This window comes from Pestalotiopsis fici (genome assembly GCF_000516985.1).
Source record: "Pestalotiopsis fici W106-1 unplaced genomic scaffold PFICI_Scf_3, whole genome shotgun sequence".
In the NCBI taxonomy this organism is placed as follows: domain Eukaryota; kingdom Fungi; phylum Ascomycota; class Sordariomycetes; order Amphisphaeriales; family Sporocadaceae; genus Pestalotiopsis; species Pestalotiopsis fici.
Window position 1 is genome coordinate 1,976,596 of NW_006917093.1, and position 25,586 is coordinate 2,002,181.

Sequence of the window (25,586 nt, forward strand, 5' to 3'; positions counted from 1 at the left end):
TAAAAATTTGAAATTGTAAAGCAAGTCTTTCGTTCTTTCAACGAGCACCATTTTTGATAGTTCTCAGTGATATTCTCCCCTCTTCTCTAATACATTTGGTTAAAAGAAAGAAGAAGGAATAAAACAACTAAAGAACTACCTAGATAACTTAAGACTCTGGTGTTAGACGGTACAGAAGCGTGCCATGTCCGAATGCATCAAATCCACCAGAGTTTGGACCAAAATCGCCACCTCCTCCTTCAACATTGGCCGTGATGTTTCGGTTGACATAGTCTCGAAATTCCTGCGACCAAGATGCATTCAGCCCTTTGAGTTCTGCGTAATGCGAATGGATAAGCTCCATTCCTGGCCTGACAGCATAACGTTGTTTCTCGGCTACAACGCTCAAGTTGCCCTCCCAGCTAATGTATGAGGTATATGGCACATCATACCCGACGTTATACTTGCTGAAGTATTCGGCACTTGAGATATACATGTTAGCTATTTTATGCCGAAACCGTCAAAGAAAGACGACTTACCCGTGCAGGACTTCGCGACCAAAAACATCAAACAGATCAACACCCTGATTGAAACCCAGCTGTGCTACAACTCCAGTCAATACGGTTGACAGCCCAGCATGGCCCTGATCTCGGCCAGACTCTTGGCCTTGCATCAGTATTTTATCGGAACCTTCCTCGGTGAAGTTTGCAATGGAATAAAACGGAAGTGCTCCATTGGCTACCACGCCACCGGGCAGGCCATTCTTGAAGTAATCGACGGCATAATCGAACATTGTCTGGTTATCGTTGTAGATGCCAATGGACAAGAGTGAAGCAATATTGCAAAGGTCCCAATTGGCGTAATAAAAATTCTGCTTGTTGTTGTGGTTCAAGAGGAAATCCCGGTTGAACACGGCAAAGATGTCATTGAGCATGTTTCCAAAAGCTGTCTGATTTGCTTGAGGCCAGCCCGGATAGACACGCAGGAGCTCGGCTGCATTGGCGAACTGATAGCCGTACAGGCCAGCGGCCAGATAGAGATCTTCTGTTCCATTGATGGTCTGCAGCGTCGAGGACCAGCTATCGAGAATCAGGGCTGCGTGGTCCGCGAATGAGGTGTTGCCAGTGACTAGATAGCGCCAAGTGAGCTGGTAGGCGGCATGCGCATCGCGGTAAGCATCCGCGTAGGTCTGGTTCGGACTGAAGGTGGCATTGGACCCACGGGTCAAGACCGCGTGAGGTTTCGGGACCCAGGTCGTCTGCGCCAGAGTGTTATTGGCGAGGTGCGCGTATGCTCTGGCCCATGGCTGGTCTCCAGCTGCGACACGCTGCTTGACCCTTGCGATATCTGCGGCCGTGTGTAAGGCACCGGGATGTTGAAAGCCCCCGGCATGAGCACTGTCGTTTTGCCATTGCATCGACCCAGTGCTCAAGGTGTGGCCCAGTCCCATGAGCAAGGCATTGAAAATGCATAGATTCTTGAGTAAATGCATGGCGAAAAGTCTAGAATTGGCTCAGAAAATGTTCCTCACGATAATCACAGTTCTAAAGATTGCCGTCGTCAAGTGGCACAGCCGACCTATTTATCCTCAGATGTGCAATTGGCCCGTCTGCTCAATATTTACCAAGTGGCTGAATCACGTCCCTCCTGAATAGAAATCAGATGTATCGAAAGAATAATTGAGTAGAATCGGAAATCTTTTCTTCAATGGTTGATTTGCAAAGGCGCGGAGGATTTTGCCTTCATCGTGGGCGCTCCGAGACTTGGCCCGGCCCCCCGGTTGTACATGTCAACCGGAGCGGAGATTCCTGGATTGGATACCGGAATGTACCCCGCAACTTTGCCCGGTATACCAGAGAGCTGAGGCTCTTACAATAGGCGGGCCATTATATAAACTAAAGTATTCGCAATTGATATGCAGCGACTGCACAAGAAACGCCCCATCTATAGCTCCAGTAAGGAACATGGCGATCATGTTATATGCTTGTTTATAGTCTACAGGGACTACTAGGCACTTCCTTAAATCAGTAGCACTGAGAATAGGCAAAGCACGTGCAAAGATAATACATGAATGGATTAGAGCCCCCAATACACGAGCGTCAAACTTGTTAATTTTTAATAATTTTTCTTTCAGTCGTGCACAATTAATACATCGCTCTCGTGCTTCACTAGAAACAAATATGGCCGCACGACGTTGCGCTTACGCTACAAAACCACCGGGACGGTGATTCCGTGATCTTGGATACGAAGGAGAGCAAGTTTCACGCTTCCACTCTGACTTTCCATTGCTGATATCTTCTAACTAGACACGGTTCGGATCTATTGCCGGATGAAGGAGCCTCAACCGACTGAAGGGTATCGGCATGAGCGCCCGGGCGACATATTCACTACCGTAATTGGCGCCCTCAGGACGCTCCTACGTATTTACGCGACCTGATTGGCAACATAAAGCGCTTACATCCATCTTGTGTGGTATATATCTGGATCATAACTATTTTGACAGTAAGACGGAGCCAGAGGTTGTAAGTGACTCCAATCCACTCTCAGCACAGACGTGTCAACGTATGCGAATTGATCATGAACTCTATTGGAACAGCAACAGGAAATGAAGCAAATAATCGAGAGCTATGGGTGGCCTGATCAGTTTAGGCGAGACGAATGGAAGTCTCGCATGCAAGAGCACTGGGAAGACGTGAGATGATTGCGAAGTTCACCCGCAGCCCTGATGTCTGGTCCAGAATGCCCAAGGTATTGGGCGCCAACGATGGACGAGCGATGACGTCGAGCTCAGCAATGCTCTTAGCAGTGGGGTTGTTGTTGATACTACACTTGCTATGCTATGTTATGGTGTGGTGAGACCAAGTGATCTTCTGGAAATGCCGAGAGGAGAAACCCCTTTATCACTTTTGGAGGTGATAAATCAAACACCATTTATAGAATTAGATTATGAGTAACAACGGGCAGCTCGCGTACACATTGAATAAATGGGCAAGTCTCGTGGTCACTACGTACCATAAAATTGCATGTATTTTAGGGAAGGGGGTCACCTGGAGATCAATGGAATTTGGGAGCAAGTATCCGCAATGATCCAACAGCCTGCAGCGCAAAGAGCAGCCACTAAAACCATTACCTACTTTGTAGTGGTACTCGGATTATGCGCTACAGACACATGTGGCTTCCACCAATTCTACTGGGTAGGCGCGTACCATGGTACAGATGATGCGCTGTACTTAGTGGGGGTGGGGCCTTCGAAGTGCTTGCAAGGTTGGCACGACGCGCTTCGCGCAAAGGCCCCTGTAATTAATTGGTTGAATGATGTATTATTTATTATTGCGAATAGCTTCACCCTGACAACCTGCAATCAAGTTTTCGCGATAAGCTGATCGACCTTCAACGCGATCACACGACCACAGATTCATGTTTGGGGAGCCTCCAAGGCTTATTTTCCCGCATCACTGAGACCCAAACCACACATACAAGAATATACCGAGGCCATTCCGCCTGATGCAATGGCTGCCCCAGGCGGGTCTGGTGGCCAGCAGGCCAACAACCCCACGGGCGATGCTTCGCTGACAACGAACAATATCAACACTGGTGCAGATGCCGATCTGCTTCGCTCACTTAACCAACTCTCACTCTCAACCCCTGACACGAGGTCACCCTCCCGAGCTTCTTCTACATCGCCACATCCAGCACGTACCGTCTCCCGACTCGATCACTTGACTGTCGCGACGCCTTCGCAACGTCGCAGCTCTACATCCAAGAGTCCTGCCTCGCACATTCAAACCCCTACACGATCCAGTACTCCTACTCTTTTGCGCAAAGCATCCACGAATTCACTGCATTCAGCCAACGGCGGTCCCGTCCATCGCGCCCCATCACGGAGGTCGAGTTCGGCACTCCATTCGCCAACTTTTGCCAAGTTGACTGGTAATGGAAGCAGCCAACATGCTATCGAGGAGGACGTGCGGTTCAGCAAGACCGAGGCCGATGTTGCTCGGGAGTATTTCATTCGCGAGCTCGATATTCACCACATATCGAATCCAGACCCAAGAACCGAGACACTGGTCATACTCCAAGATGCTTGTTACAATCACAGATACCAACGGCCCTTTGCCGGCAAGGGTAACCTAGCGACCATTGTTGAGCGTCCCGAAAGACTGCAGGCTGTGTACACGGGTGTTGCCATGGCTTATGTGCGACTTGGCGAAAGACACCAGGATGGCAAGGCCCCGATTGACGCAGACCTAGATCCCAGTACACTGCAAGTACCATTCGATATTCGCAAAACGGAGCGCAAACTCTCTTTGAATGCGCCGGCTGTCACAAATGTACATGGTGCAAAGTGGATGGAAGAGCTGGCAATACTCTGCAATGCAGCAGAAGCAAAATTACAAGCTGGCAGTCTGGAGATCCAACGCCCAGAAATGGATCGAGGGCATGGCGCAAAGGCTCCGGAGCCATTTCATAAGGGAGACCTCTATCTTTCGCCCGAGTCGCTCTCAGCATTCGAAGGTGCCCTAGGCGCAACATGCGAGGCAGTCGACGCTGTCTTTTCAACCTCCGCTACAAAGAGAGTTTTTGTAGCCGTACGCCCGCCTGGCCATCACTGCGACACCAGCTTCCCGCACGGGTTCTGCTGGCTCAACAATGTTCACGTTGGAATCATGCATGGCTTTTTGAATCATGGTCTTACTCATGCGGCTATCATCGACTTTGATCTTCACCACGGAGATGGGTCACAAGACATTGCGTGGGAGTATAACCAGCGCAAACATTGGTCGAAGGGCAATGCCGCTCAGTGGAAGAAGAGTAGCATTGGCTACTTTAGTCTCCACGATATTCAGTCATACCCTTGTGAGCAAGGCGACCTGGAGGCTGTCAAGAAAGCCAGTCTCTGTATCGAAGATGCCTTCTCCCAGACAATCTGGAATGTACATCTCCAGCAGTGGAAAGACCACGCCGACTTTTGGTATCAGTACCGAACGCGAATCACAATCGTCCTCGAAAAGGCTCGGGCCTTCCTACGGCGTGAGACGGAGAAATGCAGAGCTGCTGGTCAGGAGCCTAGAGCTGCCATCTTCTTCTCGGCCGGCTTTGACGCAAGCGAGTTTGAGTCGGCTGGCATGCAGCGCCACAAGGTCAACGTGCCTACCGAGTTCTACGCACGTATTAGCCGTGATGTCGTCAAGATGTCGTTCGAAGAGGGCCTATCTGTTGATGGCCGTATCGTGAGTTGTCTTGAGGGTGGATACAGCGATCGAGCTCTGTCCTCTGGCGTCCTGGCTCATCTCAGCGGACTTGCCGGTGGTGATGTACGTGCTAAAGAGGATGCAGCCCTCGGCCATAGCCGTAATGGCAGTCGTCGTATCAGCTTGAGCGCAAGTCCCCTAGGCCGACGAGGCACGATTTCTTCCGTGGAGTCTGATGCCAGGAGTAAGGCACCTGGTTTCCCTTACGACTCTTCGTGGTGGAGTGTACCGGAGCTGGACCGACTGGACGCGGCTCGATTTGTCCCCAAGCCACAGCCTCGTCCGGTCCGTGAAGGCCCCGTTCCGACTTATTGTTCACCCACGCAGTCGTCCAATGCCAAAGTCACAGAGCTCGCCAAGCTTCGGCGTACAGTATCTGGATTATCTAATGCTGATGCCGCAACACATGTTGTAGCTCGAGCGCCAACGCCTCCTCCTCCTCTGGTCTATTGGCCTTCGGCGGCTCTGGAACTGAGCAGACTTTTGATACCCGTCGGTGGTCAGGTTGACAGTATCACGTGGGATGCACTCAAGTCAGAGGAGACTCGAATCAAGAGAGAACAGAAAGAAATCAAGGATCAAAAGGAGCGCGAGAAGTTGAGATTGTCCAGCAGCCCCAGTGATCAACTGATCGATGGATCCGGCACACCTGCTCTCAGAAAGAGCGGCCGTGAACGCAAGCCTGTCTCATACGCCGAACCTGAAGACCCTAATAAGCACCGCAGGAGGACAGTCGCAGGAGCTGCAATTTTGGCTACTGACAAGGTTTGTAACTCAGACTTGATGATAAAGTGACCGAGGTGCTAACGTAATGTAGGCCGCTGCACGTGGTACATCCAATGTGGCCGGGTCAACACATAACCGCCATCCCAGCCGCCGGCTGAGTGCATCTTCTGCTATAAGTACCATGACTGCTGATACAGCTGTCCCGTATGTACCGACAGTCGAGCCTTCGCTTGGAGTTCCGGCTCGTCCAGGGACCGCTCAAACAGATCGTCCAGACACATCTCTTAGCATCCGGACCACTCCCGGCCCGTTATCCGTTCCAAAAACGAGACCCGTAGCGAGTAGGAAGGATAGCACCAAGTCCACAGGTACAAATGCGAGGAAATCAAAGCCTGCCGCATCCAAGGCACCAAGGAAAGACGCCAAGAGCAAAGGCTTGGCTGCCAGTCGGTCAACTGCACAATCCAGCAACTTATCAAGCCCAGTCCGACCACCGGGCAATCAACTGGACGCGGGCTCTTCAACGGAAGCTGCTAGGGCATCATCCACCGCCACACCCGATTCAGGAAACGATATTAGCAACATTACTAGCGGTATGAAGAAAATTAAGATCAATGTTGTAACGAAAGAGATGAAAGAAGCACGAGAGAAGGCTGCTAAAGAGAGGGAATCAGCGACTGCAACTCCAGTCCTCGAGAATCATCCTACACCCTTAGAACAGTCTAGCTCGACACCGACTGACAATGTTCCAGTTGGGGCCGAGTATGAAAATGATCAACTTCCAGGTGTCGATTCAAACAATGCCGATTCCGCACCAGCTATTGAGCAGGCACAGCCGCTGCCAGTCACGCCCCAGAAGGAGAACCAGCCTGTAGATATGGACATGGATTTGCCAGAACAGCCGCCGACTGATGTGCCCATTACGCCGGTCCATGATCCACAAACTATAGATGAGCCGCAGGACTCTGCTCTCTTCATTCCTTACCAGCCGGAAGGCCCGCCCGCCCAAGCAATCCCACAGACAGCGCCAACCAAATGGGTGACTCCGAATACGGTGGAAACGCCGGTCCCGTACCGTGGTCATAACTTTACCGCAACGTCGGCCATACCCTTCTCACCAGCAAAACCTATCCGAGCTGACACTCCTATGAGCAAGAATTCTTCCGTCTTTGGCCGACAAGTTCCGTTTGCTTCAAACAAACCCGCAAACCATAACTTATCGGCTTTCGGCAATGATGCCACCGCTACATCTGGGCACACCGAGCCGGGCAGTTCTGAGGATGCCAAGACGTGGGATCCCACAATGGAAATTCCGGAGACTCCTGAGCACAAACGTCCGTGATTAAACACCAAACGACATGCTCACTCATTGGATTGAATCCTCTGCAGTTATCATGTCTACCAGTACACGATGACTCCATTTCAAGTTTCAGGCCTGTCGTCCTTTGCGCCGACACCATCTTCAAGGCATCTCATTATGGCTGAGATCAAATTCCAGCATCTCGTGGAGGCGTTAGGTGTTCAATGGCCGATGTCTCAGTTATGAGTTTCAGAGGCATTGCGGTTTTTGATGGGTTGACTGAGCTGCCCTTTTATGCTTCAGAAGTTCCGTATATCATATATAGAAACAGTATTTTGTAAAGTACTCGTGCTTTGAATTTGGCGCAACTTGCCTCGCAGTCGGAGGCAACTTAAGCAAGTGCTTCTGTACTCTGAAGAACACGGATGATCAATCAGCTAGCGGTCCTTTCAATTCAGTTTTGATACCCGCCTTGTCTCGTTGAATCATGTGTGCAAATGTCTTGTCTTTCGGTGAACGTTGGGACTCGGGGGGAAGGCGCATAATTCTAGGCATATACAAGGGCTTTTTGATTTTCTTTTTCTAAGATACGAGTACTTGTCTTATATTTGGTGGAACTGGCACTAGAAAGCTAGATGGCGCTTCAAATGAGAAGCATAGCAAAGTATGTCAGAGCACAGAGCCGATGGGCAGGGCAATTTTTTTGCAACGATGGTCAATCGTAACGGCTCAAATGATTCATCAATTACCCGTCTGGGGGAGTCAACTTCCAATGTGCCATATGGATGAGACAACGATTGTTCTCTACAATCCAACATGACCAATGAATCAGCAAAGAAAAAAGAATAACAATATGTATGCCATTCAGTGACAATTTTGCAAAACATGAAATTGTAAGTCCGTTTATATGCTTTCTTCAAAACGAACAGAAATTTAGGAGGTTTGCGTTGTATGTCGCAATATGTGATTAATATTAAGGTCTATGTTTTTCCGTTGACCCATTATCCAAAACGCCATGATGATGCATTTGCCATGTTTGTTCATGCTTGTTTTCTATACCCAATAGTCTATAGCAGAATCTTTGATTATACAAGGAAGAAAGCGAAGCCTGCTGCAACAACCAGACTAAAGATGCTCACGGACTCCGAGTTGGGCGTCGACCCACTGCTTCCTGTGGAAGAAGCCGAGCCCGTCGCCGAGGCCGTGGGGGTAGACGAGAGGTTTTCTGTCGTCGATGCGGTGGCCTCTGGCAAGATTGTCACGGTCGATGAGCCACTGCTGGTGCCGGTAGGCGTCGCCGTTGCTGGGACAGATGTGCCCGTGACGGAGACGGACCCGGACGCGGTTACGGACTCCCATCCCGAGGTGGCGACAGTCAGAGTGGTCGAGCAGTCGTCGCACGTCTCGGCATCGAGGAGTCCCCTTACCCACTCGGCGGCAGAGTCGGTGTAGACATCAAAGTACGACAAGTGGTCGGCGACGGTGTCACCCTGGGCACAGATGGGATCACCGCTGACGCAGTAGTCCCGCCAGACGTCCTCGTATTCGTCTAGCAGCGCCTGCATGGCCGAGTCGCGTGGGAAATAACTATCGTCGGCCGAGCCAGACTCGTAGTTATACGGCTGGTTTGCCGTGTGCCGCACGTTGCCAAATGTGAGAGCTGCCTTGACTATATGATTGAAATACTGTTAGCAAAGTTCTATTTCTCACGATGCATTTTGATAAAATAGATGATCCACTTACTCATCTTGCCGGCATCGCTGCTGGAGCTCAGTTGGGGCGTCGTATCCTCGGTACAGTCATTGTAGAACGTGCCGCCACCTCCGCCGAGGATATCGCTTGCAACATGACCACCCTGGCTGTAGCCGCTGAGGACGAGTTTGGCGTCGGGACACCGCGAGTTATAGTCATTGATCTGGCTGTAACCATTGGTGGCGCCCTGGTAGACGGCGCCGCAGTACTCGTCGTCAATCATGTTGTCCATGACGATATCCTCGTAGTCGCATGATTCGAGGCCGTCGCAGATGGCCGTGACCAGCTTGCCCTGACGACCCGGGTAAGGCTCGTTGTTGCCCTTGGCCAGGAAAATGTGCACTTCGGCGCACGTCGTGGTGCTCATCTGGGCATTGACGGCAGAGGCGCCCAGGAGCACGGCCGCGCTCACGAGGGATCTGGACGACGGCATCTTTGCTGAGCAAATTCTCGGGAAATGATATGATTTGGAAATATTCTTTTCTCCTTTTCGGAAATTGGCCGTAAAAGCAACTCAGCTCAGAGACGTGACCCGACAACAACAGCGACAACGGCAACGACGACGACGACGACGACAACAAGAGGAAATACAACGTCCAAAACAACCACGGCAGCAGGAATGTATCAAGAGAGATGGATCCTAGCCAAGAAACGTTTTGGGGCACGTTCCTTTTTCATCAAGTCTCGACCCCGGCCGGGTGCCCCCCATCATTCGATGACACCCCCGGGGGATAGAACAGACAAGGGGATCATCATCGCCATCTCTGTGGAGTCGCAGCAAATTGGATTTATACCCACAAAGCTGCGATAAGCACTCAAGGCACCCTCGGCACCCCTGACTTGGCACGAGTTATGCTGAAGACGGTTAAGCACAACGGGCCTTGCCCGCCAAAAAGGAAAATAGTCCCGGACCCGGGACGCGATGGCGTCTCTGTGCCAAGGGATGGTATCGTGCCGACGGCGATAAGTAAGATCCGCTTTTGGCACAGCGGAAGATCCGGTCTTTTTTGCAGCTGTCAAAAAAGTCGCATGGCCTACCTATGTAATACGATGTCGCCTTTTGCTTGTGAAGAAAAAATGACAGATGTCTATTCGACTGTGACGTCAGGGAACTAGTAAACTACCTAACCTTAGGTAGTAAATAAGCTTGAAGAACTCAAAAAGATTTTGTCTTTCTACACTACTGCTCGTAGTCTCCCAAGTTGCAACGGGCCAACATTGGATTCATTCATCCATGGATCTGGCAAAGTCAAGCAGCCAGCCCAATTTGTCCACCTTTGATGTTACGTACCTGTCAATTGTGAAGACAACTTCAGGATTGTCGCTGGGATTGATTGCATAAGTGGGACCTTACTATTACTCCGGATCCCCCAGGATGTTGCCGGGAATAAATCCAGACAGGTCTCTTTGCCCGCTGTGCCTCTTGTAAATACGAGCTGCAACTGCTCGTAAGCCCAAGTCACGCACGCGAAGCCTCAAACTGTCCAATGATCTCCCTCAAATCTGAGTCATCACGAGGTGGTGTTCTGTATCTAGGTAGATAAGTGCACTTCGTATGAGGCTCTGCGCTATAAGATAGCTGTGCTAGAATAGGTACCTACCTACCTAAGCAGGCAGGCTCTCTGCACGCAACACGACTATGCGATATATGACACACCCGATTTGCTGTTCGCCAGGCTTCGTGTAAGCCTGCTCATATCAAATCAATGGTGCCATGTCATCACGGTGATATCATATGGAGCTTCCTTGAGCCTCTGAGCTTTAACTTGGCATTGGATCTCGGTCCTATAAGTAGTAAATGCCAAATAAGACTTGCATCATGGAAGAACAAGACAAATGCCAAGTGTCTGCCCAAGTCACTTTGTTGGAAGCCCGCCCGCGATCGGAGCAGCATGAACGTCTCGTGAGCTTTTCGGATATGATAATTTTGTTGCAAATTCTATAGTCGAAACTACGATCCTTGGAGTCAAGGCTAAGACCTTACCCCATGTGCGGGGCCCTTCGGGTATCACTTCACGCGGCGACAGCTTTGGGGTAGCATGATTCCGATGAAGAACATGCTGCACGTTCTACCCGCATGTTACTTGAGAGCGCAAGTCAAGGGGTGAGAATATATAAAGATGAAATCTCGGTTTAAGCCGAACGGGTAGTTGTCTAGATGAGTCAAACAAAGTCTTGAGAGTACAAGGTCAAACCCACATATCATTCAACATCAAACCAATTCCATCGCCAGAATGCAGGACATTATATCGACCAACTATGCCTCTGGCAAGCAGACTTTCATCATACCGCTGACCTTTGGTGATGTCAAAGATGCCAGGGACGTCATCACTCGAATAGGATACGGCGGAGACGTCTGGGAGCTTCGTGTAGACCTCCTCAGTCCAAATCCAGGGCCACTGGGCGAGGAAAACCTTCCTCCTCTCGACTATGTTGAGAGCCAGATCCGAGAGCTGCAAGCCTTGTCGCCTTTGCCAATCTTGTACACCATCAGAACCAGGGGACAAGGCGGAAAGTTTCCCGATGGCGCTGTCGAGGAAGCACTTCAATTGATGCTGCTTGCTATTGAAAAAGGCATCAAGTACATTGACGTTGAGATTGAGTGGCCGCAGTCTCTGATACAAGAAGTCACGGCGAAAAAGGGAGACACTCAAGTTGTCGCGTCTTATCATAATTGGTCTGGCAAGGTCGCGTGGACCAGTGAAGAACTCAAAAAACACTTTGAAATTGCAAATGAGTTTGGTGGTAATTACATGTCCATTATATAATTTTTGCAAGCGAAAATGCTAATAGTTGAACAAAAAAACTTAGATATCATTAAGCTCAGCATCATGTCTGCCCAGATCGAAGACTGCTATGAGCTTGGCTTGTTCATCAGAGACTACCAGTCAAGGTACACCAAGCCGCTCCTCACCATTGGCATGGGCGCCAATGGCCAACTTTCCAGGATAACTTCGCCCATCTCTCTCGTCACGCACCCACTCATGCCCTTCCCCTCGGCGCCAGGCCAATTGAGTCTGGCCCAAGTCCACCGCGCTCAACATTTGATTGGTCTCCTGCCTGCTAAGAAATTCTTTGTGGTCAAAGATCAGGCAAGTGTCGAAAAGATTGTGGCATGTTTCCAGTCAGCTTTTGATGAAATGGGTTATCCTTATACTTGCGAAGCGTCCGATGCTTTGCATGCCAGCAGTATAATTCCGGATGGTATTGAGGGAATAGCTGCACTGTTCCACCAATGGACAGGCAGGCGTGCTCCCGTTTCCATCATGGAGAGTTCTTATCACGAATAAATGTATTCGTCTGCGTATTCCATTTCGACAATGTGCTTTTTATCTCAATGAACATAAGATCTCTCTCCGCACTTGAATTCGAATAGATTCTGAAAGCTCGCAAAGCCACATCACACTTGACGAAAGTGCTTGCACGAATCTCTTGTTCTTCTGTGATCTCGGTGCATTCCATACGAATATATGGAAATTTGGCCTGATTTTGATAGTGCTTTTTCGCGCCGCCGGGTCCTCGTAGGGTTAGCGTAGAGGGAAGTGACAGCCATGTTCATGAGAGTAGTAAAGCGGTCACGACCTGGCCTGGTTGATATCACATGTTCCCCTGCCCCGGCAACTTGGTCTTTGTTTGCATCAAAACAATCTACTAATCATACTTTCCTTGTATTTGCCGGTTCCTACCCAGTTTCTGCTTACCTCTCCAAACGAGTTCATCTTGTGTTGCTCTGACGTAGTCAGTACCCAGGGCAGTTCACCTGCTCGTGTATAAATAGATAGCCCTTCCGCACCTCTCTTTTGGAGCTCATTAGCATCAACTCAGACATCTTTCAGACGCTCCTTTGATCAAGTGTTCATCTTGACGCCGCCTCGACATTTCTGATACATTTCCTATCCATCCTTACCCTGTCGTATGGATAACGGCCTCCAGCAGCCCTCGCAGCTGCCTCGGCACATTCAAGGTTATAGACGTCAATGATAATCAGCAAGAAGTATGGGGACGTCTCTCTTTACACCACATGACCGCATTGACCTCGATAAAACCTCCTACTCCATCTATCCCCATGCGCGGGTTTTGTCTGCGAAGATGTGCTGGAGATTTAATCTCCAAAACTTCCAACATTGACCATACCCTTGTGAGTGCAAACAGAATAACTCTCACCTGAGCCGATGTGTGAAGGGGGAACTGAAGACGAGATGATCGAGGAAGCATTGAAAGTTGTCTGAGTTGATCTCTAGTCTACAAAAGAGAGGTGCTGAAGAGCGACTATATACACACGCAGGTGATCTGCGGTGGGTACTGACTACGTCAGTGCGACAATAACATATATCCAAACTCGAACCGAACAAACCCGAGGGGGGATATCCTGTCCAAGCATTACAATCACGAATCCGAGCACTGACTTGGCGTCTTTCAGCGGTCCTGTCTAGATCATGACGGAAAATTGGATTTCAGTCACCAATATCGAACGACCGAGGCGTCCACCTTGCGAGGCCATGCCATTCAAAGGTACGAGCCCTGAAACCCCAATTTACGCAAGATCATACCAACGTGGAACGATAGGCTGAAAGTTCATACCTCCTAGTATGAATTCACAACGGCGTAGCGATCAACTCGGAACAAGATACGACACGTCTGTAGGAATAATCCACATGATATCAGCGGGAAGCAACAGTAAGGGTCGTCAAGTCAGCTTCCCACACATTAATTTCGTAGATGTAGACCATCTTCAATTTTATTCTCTACTTTGGTTACTGGTCGTATCAATTCAAGTCCTGTCAAGATTCAATTTTTGGAATATGTCATGAATGATGGATGTCGAATTAGCAGTCTCACCTTGTTCTATTCTATATATACATGTCTTCTACTTCTCCTATAGCCAAGTACTGATACTCAACCAACCAATCATTCTCCCACCAAAAGTTCCTTGTATCTTGACAATGCCATGCTGGTCACAAGAAACATGATTACAATAGATGCAATGGGCCGTCACCTGTTTTGAACATTTGTTATACCATTTTACTTGTATTTTCCCTTTACGCTATAGGATGTACGTCAAAACACCAGTCATCATAAAATCGTCAAGCCCTACTTTTTCCTCCCTTGCCCAAGGATGTGGCAGAGTGAGTCCCCGAGAAGATACCCGGAAAATCCGAAGACTCACAGCCTAGCTTTCTTTTCTATTACCTCCTCTTCCTTATCCGAGTCTAGTCATAGCGAAGCGTACTTCTTGAAAGCACCAATCAAGCTGCCAGTGCTGGCATCGTGGCCCTCGCCATTGCCGGGCTCGTCGAGCTCCTTGAGGATCTTCTTGGCCAGGACCTTGCCCAGCTCGACACCCCACTGGTCAAAGCTGTTGATGTCCCAAATGGCACCCTCGGTGAAAGTAAGGTGCTCGTAGTAGACAATCAGAGCACCAAGTTCGGCCGGGCCAATGCTGCCACCAACGAGAATGGAGGTGGTGGGTCGGTTGCCCATAAAGACCTTGTGGGGCACCAAGTTCTCGGGAGTTCCCTCAGCCTTGACCTGGTCGGCCGTCTTGCCGATCATCAGAGCCTCAGCCTGGGCAAAGTAGTTGGATGCAAGCATCTTCTGGTGCAGGTTGTCCGAGATGGGGTTGTGGGACTTGGCTGCAAGGATGAAGTCGGTAGGGATCAGCTTGGTTCCCTGGTGGACAAGCTGGAAGAAGGAGTGCTGTGCGTTGGTGCAGGGCTCGCCGAACAGGATGGGTCCGGTGGTGTACTTGGCCGGGGTACCGTCCGAAGTGATGGTCTTGCCGTTGGACTCCATGGACAGCTGCTGCAGGTAAGCAGGGAAGCGGTGGAGGTACTGGTCAAAGCTAGAAAACGCTGTCAGCAAGGTGTTTATTTAATTCCTCGAGAGCAGTTACTTACGGAGCGACCAAGTGAGTCTGAGCGGCGAAAAAGTCACTGTACCAAACGCTCAGCAGACCACCGAGAACAGGAATGTTGTCCTTGAGAGGAGTCTCGCGGAAGTGCTTGTCCATCTCGTGGGCACCGGCCAAGAACTTGTGGAAGTTGTCGTAGCCAATGTAGAGGGCGACACTCAGGCCAATGGCACTCCAGACAGAGTATCTGCCGCCAACCCAGCTCTCGAAGCCAAACATGTTCTTGCTGTCAATGCCAAACTTGGTGACCTCCTCCTCGTTGGTGGACAGAGCAACAAAGTGCTTGGCGATCTCGCCCTTGTTGCCAGTCTTCTCGAGGAACCACTTCTTGGCAGTGTTGGCGTTGGTGGTCGTCTCGGCAGTGGTAAATGTCTTGGAGGCAACCAGGAAGAGGGTGGTCTCGGGATCGGAGGCGTTCAGAGCCTCGGCCATGTGAGTACCGTCAATGTTGGACACAAAGTGCAGAGTCATGTCCTTGGCACCGTAGAACTTCAGAGCCTCTGTCACCATGACGGGACCACTGTTCTCCAGTATGAGTATTGCCAATCCGCCACGACACATGATTGGGCAGATTACTTACAGGTCAGAGCCACCGATACCAACGTTGACAATGTTGGTCAGCTTCTTGCCAGTGAAACCCTTCCACTCGCCGCTTCGAACCTGCTCCGAGAACTCCTTCATGTGGTTCAGGACCTCGTTAACACCGCCAGAGTTGTTCATGACGTCTTCGCCATTGACCTTCATCTCCCAGCCGCCGACATTGCGCAGGGCGGGGTGGTAGACGGCACGGTCCTCTGTGAAGTTGATTCTCTCGCCAGCGAAGAGGGCATCACGCTTCTTCTCGAGGCCAGCCTGCTCGGCCAGCTTGACCAGCAGGTCAATGGTCTCGGGGGTGACCAGGTTCTTGCTGAAGTCGAAGAGGATATCGGTCTTGGAGGGGGAGTCGTGGAAGGTCTTGGAGAGCTTGGCAAAGCGCTCAGGGTCCTGAGCAAAGGCCTCCTTCAAGACGAAGGTCTTACCGACCGTCTTGAAGTGGCTCTCAAGGTCCTGCCAGGCCGGGAGGGAAGTCGGTTGAGGCATTTTGGTAGGTATAGGGGTTGTCGGATCAAAGTAAAAATGTCGAGAGGACTATCGTCTAATACTCTCGAGCTAGAAAGATGGCCAGTCAGTCGCCGAAGAAAATGAATTGTTTTTGTTTTTTGAGTTTTGCAAGATGGAAGAAGCGAGAAGCTTGGATTCAGGGACTCGAAGCTTATGAAGCAAAAAAAGGGCGGGATCCGTTCGTGTTACATAAAGCAAAATGTGAGGCGCGCGTGTCTCCCAGGATCGCCAGAGATGGCTGGCGGGGTAAAAGCTTCCAGCCTGTCGGCGATACTGGAAAGTGCTGGGACGTAGGTGTGTGTGTGTGTGTGGTGTGCAAGCCACCCGACAAGGCCAAGGATTCCAAATCATCTTTACTCACCTCTTTTTTTCTCTCTCGCGTTCAATGTCTTGCAGGACAAGTCAATTGCTAACAAGAATCTGATTTCTCGTTTGTGAAAGCAGGTATGCTCTTAATGAAAGAAATTGAGTGCAGAAGAATGAGGAATCAAGGAGCTTTTCCTTGCTGCCAATGCCGCTTCACGATAGCTCAACAAGGTGCGTTGAGTGGATGAGGGGCTCCTCCGAAACTGCCCCGCAATGACGGTGACGTCGTGCAGGATTGTGAGATTGTTCTGCTGTCCACGCGCCCAGCAGAGAAATGGCAAAAAAATACTGGTCGATCCACAAGCATCCAATATTTCACGCTGAGTAACATGGGGTGATAATCGTAGAGATTTTACTATTGTCTCCATCTAGATAACCTAATTGTTGTGATGTATTATATAATATGCTCTAATTATTACCTAGATTGCGATGCTGTCGTCTCAATTGAGTGAGCTATGTATGTACTAGTTACTACTAGGTGAATAGGTTTTAGTACCTATCTACTTCGCATCAATGATCCTACCCGTCAGCCCAGCCGCATTCCAGCCCAATCCAGCGATGGATGCACTGAAACCTTCTGAAACCATCTGATATATATTTCCCATCATCTGTTCAGCTTGGTCGTGCACAAGCATTAGACATGACTGTAGACAGCGAGCTTGCAGGGTATCACAAATATGCGACTCCACCTTGTTCCGAGTCCTCCAGTCAAGCCGAGCTTTCCAGGCATTCCCGTCCGTCTGTCTGTCTTTCACCCTCCTTTATGACCTCCGGATAGGCCGGGGGGCAGGCTGAGTAAGGACCTCGCAGAGTGCAAGGATATTCACGGCGCAAATGCTACCGGAAGAGCTCTGCAACAGAGATAAAGATGTAAGCAGGTACCCTAGGTACTGGATACATTTTGTGGTTCAATTGGTCTGGTGACAGTGAGGCATATTTCTTGTTCATTTTGGAACTAAGCACTTCGGTGAAATGACTATCGAAACTGACAATCATGTCATAAAAGCTCCAGTACATGGGCCAAGCTCGGCTGAAGAGCTATTTTTTCTTCTTCTTCTTTTCTTTAAAGTACTCACCAAGTCCATAATCAAGTTCATTATGCCTACCCAGCTCAAATCGACAATTGATCATTGTTGCCACCTCGTGCAAACATATCCTTAGGCGCCATAATACTTGTCACCCAGTCTCACGTCAGTGTTCATCATTCTAGTATAATCCGTTTTTCATAATGGTATTCTCCAATTTCACTGCCAAATGTGAAGCACGGCCCGTGGCAGCTTTGTTTTAGCCGCCTTCCGACGAGCACCAGCATTGACCATTGACGGGATGGATATCGATTATGGTGTGCGGTAAGTGCAGACCCACTCATAGTCGTATTTCAAGAGCTATCAAATACTACTGCCCATCTTTATATATGGATATGAAAAAGCCGGAGGGACTGTCTGGTTTGAACATCTTAGGGCTGTGAATTTGTCTTGATACCTACCTATTCATAGCAGATGAAAGTCATCTGCAGTGGTTCAAGCACCAGAGTATAATGGATGATATGATCTCCACAACATGCAGCGCGAAGGGCGCATAGCGTGAGTCATAGAATTAAACCTCACGGAGCCAGATTGTTTGATTCATTCTTGAAAATTTCATGAAATGGATTTGCGCAAAGCTCTACCATCAGCAATACGATTAATGGCGCTGGATAAGCACCAAGAACCAAACCACCAATTTCCAATTTGAATTCACAAAATCCACGGCAGTATTGGTTCAATATTCTCGAGCTAAACCCGCCGTATGGTCACTCTTTTTTACCCCTTTCCCAAGATCCCCCCCGTTTGTCTCAAAATGCATCATCGTGACTGCGTTGTGACAGACCGAGGCGGTGTCATTGAGAACCGCCACCAGGTACACGCGGCTGTCGTCGACGCCAAGGGCAAACTTTTGTTCGCCGTCGGCAACCCGCACCGGGTCACTCTGGCTCGATCGGCTGCAAAGCCAGCTCAGACTCTTGCCATATTGGAGACGGGCGCCTTTGACCCAACAGTCTCGGAGGGAGCGGACATTGCGCTCATGTGTGCGTCACACAGCGCCGAGGATCGCCATCTTCAACGGACCTACGACATGCTGAAAAGAATCGGCGCAGAGGAGGAGGATCTTCGGTGCGGTGGCCACGCTGCGCTCTCGGACAAGGTGAACCGGATGTGGATCAAGAACGACTTTGTCCCCGGACCGGCAACCAACAACTGCTCGGGAAAGCATTGCGGCATGATTGCTGGCTCAAAAGCTCTGGGTGCGTCTGTTGAAAACTACCACCTTCCTGATCATCCCATGCAGATGAGGGTGAAGCAGGTCGTTAGTGATCTGACCGCCCCAAATATCGGCAATGATGAGGTACAATGGGCACTTGATGGTTGCAATCTACCGGCACCAGCGTTCCCTCTTCGCTGCTTGGCCGGCATGTATGCCAGCTTTGCTGATGCCGCTGACGGAAACCATGATATAAAAACCGAGCGCCACGATCACATGGCTCGTGTCTTCAATTCAATGGTCGAATTTCCCGAATACGTCGGGGGCGATGACCGATACTGCACAGAGCTCATGAGAGCATACGCACCTTCGCTCATAGGCAAACTGGGTGCCGACGGGTGTTATGGCGTTGGGATCCGTGCCTCGGCTGATACAGAACGCCTGGGCGCAACTGGAGCCTTGGGGATCGCAGTGAAGATTGAGGACGGCAGCATCGAGATCCTCTATGCCGCAGTCACTGAGATCCTGGAGCAGCTGCAAATCGGGACATCGGAACAACGCAAGAAGCTGGACCACTTCCATCACCTCGAGCGACGGAATACCGTAAATACCGTGACCGGGAAAGTTACATTGGCCTTTTCGGTGAGACCAAACGACGAGGGAGCTCAGGCACTTTAGGTACCGTGCCTCACTCGGTTGGAAGTAATCATTTGGGATCAGATAACAGTATAGACGAGACCCTTGAAAGCTCAAATAGAAATAGACATATAAATCATGTTCACAAATCCAGACCCACTCTCTCGCCTCGTTGGAGATTTTTGATGGCATGGCTATAGTTCATCATATGCCTTGCTGCCCAAGACGTGGGGCGCTGAGGTTTGTTGGACCAACAGCATCGTGAAGCATGTTGATTCGCAATTCCCTCCGCAAACAAGTCAATAAAAAGTGGATTAGACAACCATGTTTCTAGGGCTCAATTGGTTCTTTCATCCCATGGCTATCGATTTCTGTACGCGACATGCGCAGACTTCCCAATCAGCAATGGTCAATCTTTACGGAAAGGGACTACTGAGGAAAGTGAAAATCGGTCGTTGATCGAAGCTTAAATTGACTTCAATCCCAAGTATTTGCAGTGCCTCACTCTCTCTTTTCTCTCTCTCTCTCTCTCTACGTTATAAACCGTTTTATGTCATTCCCTTCCGATTTTTGAATTACACTCGCACCAATCGCACGAGAAGGGTACGCATTGCACACACGTATTCATGTCTGTTCTGTGCTACTTATCACAACCTGTGGTCGGAATATCCTACACCTTGAGTGCAATCATGTATCCCAACTCTAACCTGCTTATATATAATTATGATGGAGTGGCCCCCCCAATGGTGGCTGCGAATGACCACAGCCACCCATGATTCTCGATTACAATCAACGAACTGAACATCAATCATGATCTGGGGACCCGGCTAAATCCGGTCAACATGCGCATTTGGCAGCTACCGAAAAGAGTATAGGGAAAAAAAGATATGTTGGCATGCTTATGCTGACTGGATAGATAACCGGAACACCTGCTGTTGGCCACGATTTCGAAGAGCATGCCGAGCAATGGCGAAATGGCCGAGTTCGGATCTGATGCGAATAAATGCCTTCGCCCGCTCGGTCGGTCTGGGTATTTGTTCTCATAGGCGAAGCTGAGGTTCGCCCGAGCGAGAAGGGGAAGGACTTGGTCGCACCTGAAGCTACCTCCTCCGCATGCAGTCGCCCATGCGAACCATCTCACGACATCCGACTCCACTAGAATCAAGGCAACCGAAAGTCAAATGGACGGCCCCCAAAGCGTCACTGCAGAGTTGATTGGAGAATTATAGCCCTTTTTCTCATCTGCCGTCGCTCGCAAATGCGAGCATTCTATCCGTTCGGTTGCGAATACGTGTTCGTGCATCTTACGGCGCATTTATACCCCTCTTGTTCTCAGCCTCACCAGACTACTTTTCCAGGATTCCCCAGATCTTGTCTCCCCAGATTCCGCAACACGGGTCTACCATAAAACTCCCCAAGTTCAATCGCAAAAGAGGCACAATCAATAACAGACTTCAACATGCGTCATGTTTACCTTTGAAGTTTGATTCATCTACCTCATGTATCGCTCAGAGAACGATGAATGTACTCGCCACTCCTTCTGATTACAGGCCATTTCCAAATCGCACGACCAAATCGAGCACGCCTAATCATCAATATCAGAATCTCTCCCAGAAGCTTCGAAAAATAAGTAGCAAATTCCTCGCCAAGGCCACCAAGAAACGCTGGTCCAGTAAATCGACGCCCTTGTATATCCACACAATCGAATCACCTGTGAGTTTGGACACCTTTCGTGATCAATGCTCTTGCTAATATGTTCCTCAGCCAGCAAGGCCATCTGTATTTGACCAACCTTGCCATTTCGAACACCCAGCAGGGACCAAGAATGATAGTCTGACTAAAGGAGCTATCATCCCCGTGGTCCCAGCGAATCCTCCTTCGACGACCTTGGTCGTCGTTATTACCTCGCCTACTGATTCACTGGAAATGAAATCCAAAGTTGCCGTCACTTCACGCGGAGGCAGCAATCAATCCACCAGCCAAAGCTTCATCGACGCTTACCTGGCCCGACGGAAGCGCGAAGAGATCAACAAGCTAATGGAAATGGTTGAAGGATGCCTCGATGCCCTTGACATTATATCTCACACACGTGGTGCCGGGGACTCTTCCCGGCGCCCCAAAAGCAACCACTCAAACTCCTCTGGCAGCAGCGCCGGGACACCTCAGAAGTCAACTCGACAGAAGCGTTCGCTGGCTCACCGAGACAGCTTTGATGATTCTGATCCCGGTCGAGATGGAAATGATCAGGACAAACGCGCGGGGAAAAGGACCAAGACTGAAATCTCTCCAGCATTGAAGCTCGCTTGTCCGTTTTTTCAACGGGACCCGTCAAAATACAAGGGGCGCCAAGCTTGTACTGGCCCGGGTTGGTCGTCGATATCCAGGCTGAAGTAAGCATGACTTGATGTCACAAGCATACATGTCCCCGTGAGCTAACCATAATGATAGAGAGCACATCTATCGCGCGCATCGGCAACCGGACAACAAATGCAACCGGTGTTGCGAAATTTTCACCAGCGGCGATCAGCTTGAAGACCATCAACGAGCAGAGATCCCGTGCAAGGTTTCCCAGGACAGGTCAATCGATGGGATAAATGAGTCACAGTATATCATGCTGCGCAAGAAACCAGTGGGAAAGAAGGATGATGCGGAGAGGTGGGAAGAGGTCTATCGCATCATATTCCCCAAGGCTACCATGATTCCTTCTCCCTGTGAGTATACATCTTTGATAGTGTCGATGCAGTTACTGAACTGTGAATAAGATTACGCTTATGAGGATTCGAGTCGCATAACGAGTGTAAGCCACGATAGTATGAAGGCCCTGGAAGAAGAACTCATTCAGGGGGTTCGCAATGACCTCGAGGACCGATTTGATCAATTTGCGGACGAAACCAGAATCGGCCTCGTAAAAATCGTGAAAGACAGATTCAAGCAAATCATTGAGCAGTGGACCGACAAGAAAAAAGGCCCAGAGGCGCCGTCACAACCGCTCGAGGCACAACAACCCGCCTCTTTGCCTGAGTTCCAGTTCTTGGAAGATTTCGATTTTGAGAGTTTTGTTGCCAACTCGGACACGAATTTTGGCTATGAGCCATTTCTCACTGAGCCAATTACTGGCGACTTCGTCTACTCATCTGATGCTTCAGACTCGGCATATGTCTCCATGGATAGCCCAAGAAGCCCCCCAAAGGTGGAGGTCTAGTACGAGGGCTTTTTTTCTTGAGAGCGGCGCTGAAAAAATTTGTTTGGGTACATGTACCACCCAAATATGAGGACCCAGTTTCCATGTTTCAATTCAATTGTTTTCAAATAGTGTTGTTAATGGGTACTTCGAGCGGGCTCGTGTATGGGATCACTAGCTATCTTTCTATGGGTTTCCGCATGGCCATGCGGTGGACAAGAGCATACGCGTGTATATAAAGCAATTGTCTTATTATTTCAAAAATCACATTCGTTTCAGCGCAAAGTCTGCCGCCGCCCCTTTCTCTGCGTCAATAAGATACGTTGTTTGAGAGGTACTCATTCTGCAATTATACCGCGGAATGTACGTTACACGAATGCAAATTCCCTGAGTGGAAAGCCCGCTGATTCTAGTACTTTGGGTCCAGCCTTCCTGAGCTCTTCCATCAAAGGGTCCTTTAAGAGGCCCTTCTCGGCAAGCGAATTCAAGAATGGTTCGATCCGAGGGTCATTTGTGAAAGGCATGTCGACCCCTTCCTTCCTTTCCATGAAACCCCTCACATTCAGAGGCAGCGACCTGTCTTCGTCGTAGACATCCCATACGTTCGGAGGCAATCGGCCCACGAGCACCTGTCCTTGCATAAAGCCGTGAACGTAACAAACGCCAATGATTTGATAATATATCTCGCCCGAATCGTCGCAGGAACGACGGATCACAATAGGAGTATGGAGTCCGAAAAGACTGACCACTTCATCCCCAGGCATGGCTGTGATAGGTCCTATCCCGATGTGTCCGTCGTTCATGGTGAAGAGGTAGCGACTTCTGCATTGATCTTGTACACTCTGCACGTAAGTTCGTTTTGTATATTCGTAGCCCGTGGGTTCTTCTGTATGAGCAATGAGTGTTTCGAGGAACCTGCGAGCATCATGTACTGACGGGCACCGCGTTTGTCTTTCAAACGGGTACCATTTTTCCTGGAAGTTACCAGCAATCAATGTAGCGCATAATGCTTCAAGAACAGTTTCTTTTGTCGGGTACTGATCATGAACTTTCAGAGTCAATGCGATCCGCTTGATCTCGCGTACTGCTGCTCTATTATTCGACAGCAGCGATTCGTGATTTATCGGTGTTGCGTGCTGGACAAATCCATAATGTAGTCCCGACGCCCGTAGGATGTGTCCGTCTATCGAAAATACATCTGGAAAGAGCTTGTATAGAGGCCGTGGCATGCAGTCAAACCCTCCTATGTCCATGGGCTGGGTGAAGTCTGGAACCCAAGTGGGCAAGTCCTCCATATCGTTTGCTTTCAATCCGCCCTGTCTAACTATGTCCAGATGGCCGTAGTGTTGTGTTACCAATGTTGCCACACCCATATACACTTCCCGTGTAGACTTGCTATAATCAGGTACAATTGACAATTTCGCGTCGTGCTGGTTGAGTTGACTTAGTACACCGTAAATTCTGTCCTTTGGGTCAACACAATTGGCGTATTGAATGTCTTGGCGGAGATCTGAGAGGGAAAACTTTCTTTCCGATAAAACGACGACGCTGTCAATAATACGAAGTCTGTGTCGTAGAGAGGCCAACTCGCTGTCTGGTAAAAGTGCCTTAGGAAGCGGTTTGTGCTGGATTGCAAATGTTGACGTGCAGAAAGCTGTCCAAGGAATGGTTTGACACCCGTATATTAAAAAGGCTCTGGGCCCTCCCAAGCCAATCTCCTGTCGAATCCAGAGTCTATCGAACCATGAGCACTGTACAAGACGATGTAAGCTCTGTAAGTCTTGTTTGGTTAATGGGACCTCCTGCTCCATATCGGCCCAACCTTCCTTTTCCTTATTGATGGAAATTATGTTTCCTGACCCGAAGTCGACCCTTAGCATGGTTGAGATGCTCTCCAGGCGCTTTGTGATGGCTGACTCGGCCAGGCTCGCGGGTCCAAGAAATGCAACCACTTTTGTTGCTGTACGATAAATGTCACCTATCATTGCAACTTGGCTCGTTCGCTCTGCAACATCATTCTGATTGATACAGATCGCATTAGCCCAGATGATCCTTGTGCTGGATTCTGTTCGAAGATGCCGGAGTGCAGAGGCGAGATTCTGAGTAATATGTCCTTGGACGAATTGATATTTGGAAGTATCGAATATTTCCACCGCAACAGGATCCTGTGGACTGCCCCATGTATAGGATAGTGCTTTATATGATAGGGAGCCCTGACGTCCGAGAACGCTGTGTCGGAGTTGAACACGAAGGGTATCATCGAAAGAGCCAGGACAAAGCTCCAAGACCCTAATCTCATTGACTTCAGTCAACGGCGCATACGTGTAGTGTTCCATATTGTTTCAAGATGATGATGATTCCGCTCTCGCTGGTTGACTACTTGGTGAAGTGATGCTTGCCGAAGAAGACTTGCAGGAATTATCTTATAGTATGGGTTTACGCAGAGGAGACATATTACCACTTGATGGAGCATCTTATACGGTATAAATATTCGACTGTCGCACGAAAGCAAAGCTGCAAAGATCGAAGCTAACTGATTTCAATTAGACAACATATGGCTGTGTTAGCTGATAATCAACTTCAACCTGAAGCTAGCAAGAAGTTTTACAACCTTTTTGCGGCTGTGCTGGGCGAGCCAAGAGAAGAAACCAGGCTGACGATGTTGTTCTTTCCTTCCATTATGACTGCCTAGGTATACATTCACTGTACCAAACTCGGCCCCATATGTCCAAGCGAAATGTATAGGCTGATCCTAGTCGTCACTAGTCGCCAGACGTTGCTCTTGTCGAGCCCTGGTGTCTGCCTTGAAAACTAAACTTTCGCGAGGGGTTTCGTGCAGATTGCACCAGGGTACACTTTCGGTGAGGTCATTTTCTCTTCATCGTGTTGTTGGCTGATCATACATAGTAGATTAGCAGCCGCCGACTGCAGAGCTGCTACCCCAGCACCCAAAGAAAGTTGTCACGTCTCTCATAGAGACCATTGTTTTGCATGTCCTTGAAAACCGTGTGTTTGAGACATTATTTCGAGGATGCGCGCTCACCGCCGATGAGTGCAATGATGCGTCGGAATATTCATAAACACACCACGTTATATGTTCCTATGCCGCCAGTTGCGGAAGTCACTGCGTTGCCGGGTATC

General features: G+C 49.5%; 8 protein-coding genes across 8 annotated transcripts; 4 read left to right on the forward strand and 4 right to left on the reverse strand.

The window, feature by feature from the left end:
* Nucleotides 1-148: 148 nt before the first annotated feature.
* On the reverse strand, nt 149-1,471 carry PFICI_04734 (uncharacterized protein; the record flags this gene model as incomplete). The annotated part of the gene is made up of 2 exons (XM_007833315.1): nt 149-461; nt 519-1,471. 2 exons carry the CDS (start codon nt 1,469-1,471, stop codon nt 149-151), a joined length of 1,266 nt encoding a protein of 421 aa, XP_007831506.1.
* A 2,017-nt stretch (nt 1,472-3,488) lies between these two features.
* On the forward strand, nt 3,489-7,299 carry PFICI_04735 (uncharacterized protein; the record flags this gene model as incomplete). The annotated part of the gene is made up of 2 exons (XM_007833316.1): nt 3,489-5,996; nt 6,049-7,299. The coding sequence occupies 2 exons, from the start codon at nt 3,489-3,491 to the stop codon at nt 7,297-7,299; spliced, it is 3,759 nt and encodes a 1,252-aa protein (XP_007831507.1).
* A 1,043-nt stretch (nt 7,300-8,342) lies between these two features.
* On the reverse strand, nt 8,343-9,442 carry PFICI_04736 (uncharacterized protein; the record flags this gene model as incomplete). Its single annotated transcript, XM_007833317.1, has 2 exons — nt 8,343-8,926; nt 9,001-9,442. The coding sequence occupies 2 exons, from the start codon at nt 9,440-9,442 to the stop codon at nt 8,343-8,345; spliced, it is 1,026 nt and encodes a 341-aa protein (XP_007831508.1).
* A 1,801-nt stretch (nt 9,443-11,243) lies between these two features.
* On the forward strand, nt 11,244-12,299 carry PFICI_04737 (uncharacterized protein; the record flags this gene model as incomplete). Its single annotated transcript, XM_007833318.1, has 2 exons — nt 11,244-11,754; nt 11,821-12,299. 2 exons carry the CDS (start codon nt 11,244-11,246, stop codon nt 12,297-12,299), a joined length of 990 nt encoding a protein of 329 aa, XP_007831509.1.
* Nucleotides 12,300-14,223: 1,924 nt separating this feature from the next.
* On the reverse strand, nt 14,224-16,000 carry PFICI_04738 (Glucose-6-phosphate isomerase; the record flags this gene model as incomplete). The annotated part of the gene is made up of 3 exons (XM_007833319.1): nt 14,224-14,851; nt 14,907-15,440; nt 15,501-16,000. 3 exons carry the CDS (start codon nt 15,998-16,000, stop codon nt 14,224-14,226), a joined length of 1,662 nt encoding a protein of 553 aa, XP_007831510.1.
* Nucleotides 16,001-18,226: 2,226 nt separating this feature from the next.
* Nucleotides 18,227-19,306, forward strand: PFICI_04739 (uncharacterized protein; the record flags this gene model as incomplete). The annotated part of the gene is made up of 1 exon (XM_007833320.1): nt 18,227-19,306. One exon carries the CDS (start codon nt 18,227-18,229, stop codon nt 19,304-19,306), a length of 1,080 nt encoding a protein of 359 aa, XP_007831511.1.
* A 1,476-nt stretch (nt 19,307-20,782) lies between these two features.
* Nucleotides 20,783-22,466, forward strand: PFICI_04740 (uncharacterized protein; the record flags this gene model as incomplete). The annotated part of the gene is made up of 4 exons (XM_007833321.1): nt 20,783-20,977; nt 21,029-21,654; nt 21,713-21,975; nt 22,027-22,466. The coding sequence occupies 4 exons, from the start codon at nt 20,783-20,785 to the stop codon at nt 22,464-22,466; spliced, it is 1,524 nt and encodes a 507-aa protein (XP_007831512.1).
* A 347-nt stretch (nt 22,467-22,813) lies between these two features.
* Nucleotides 22,814-24,781, reverse strand: PFICI_04741 (uncharacterized protein; the record flags this gene model as incomplete). Its single annotated transcript, XM_007833322.1, has 1 exon — nt 22,814-24,781. The coding sequence occupies one exon, from the start codon at nt 24,779-24,781 to the stop codon at nt 22,814-22,816; it is 1,968 nt and encodes a 655-aa protein (XP_007831513.1).
* Nucleotides 24,782-25,586: the final 805 nt, after the last annotated feature.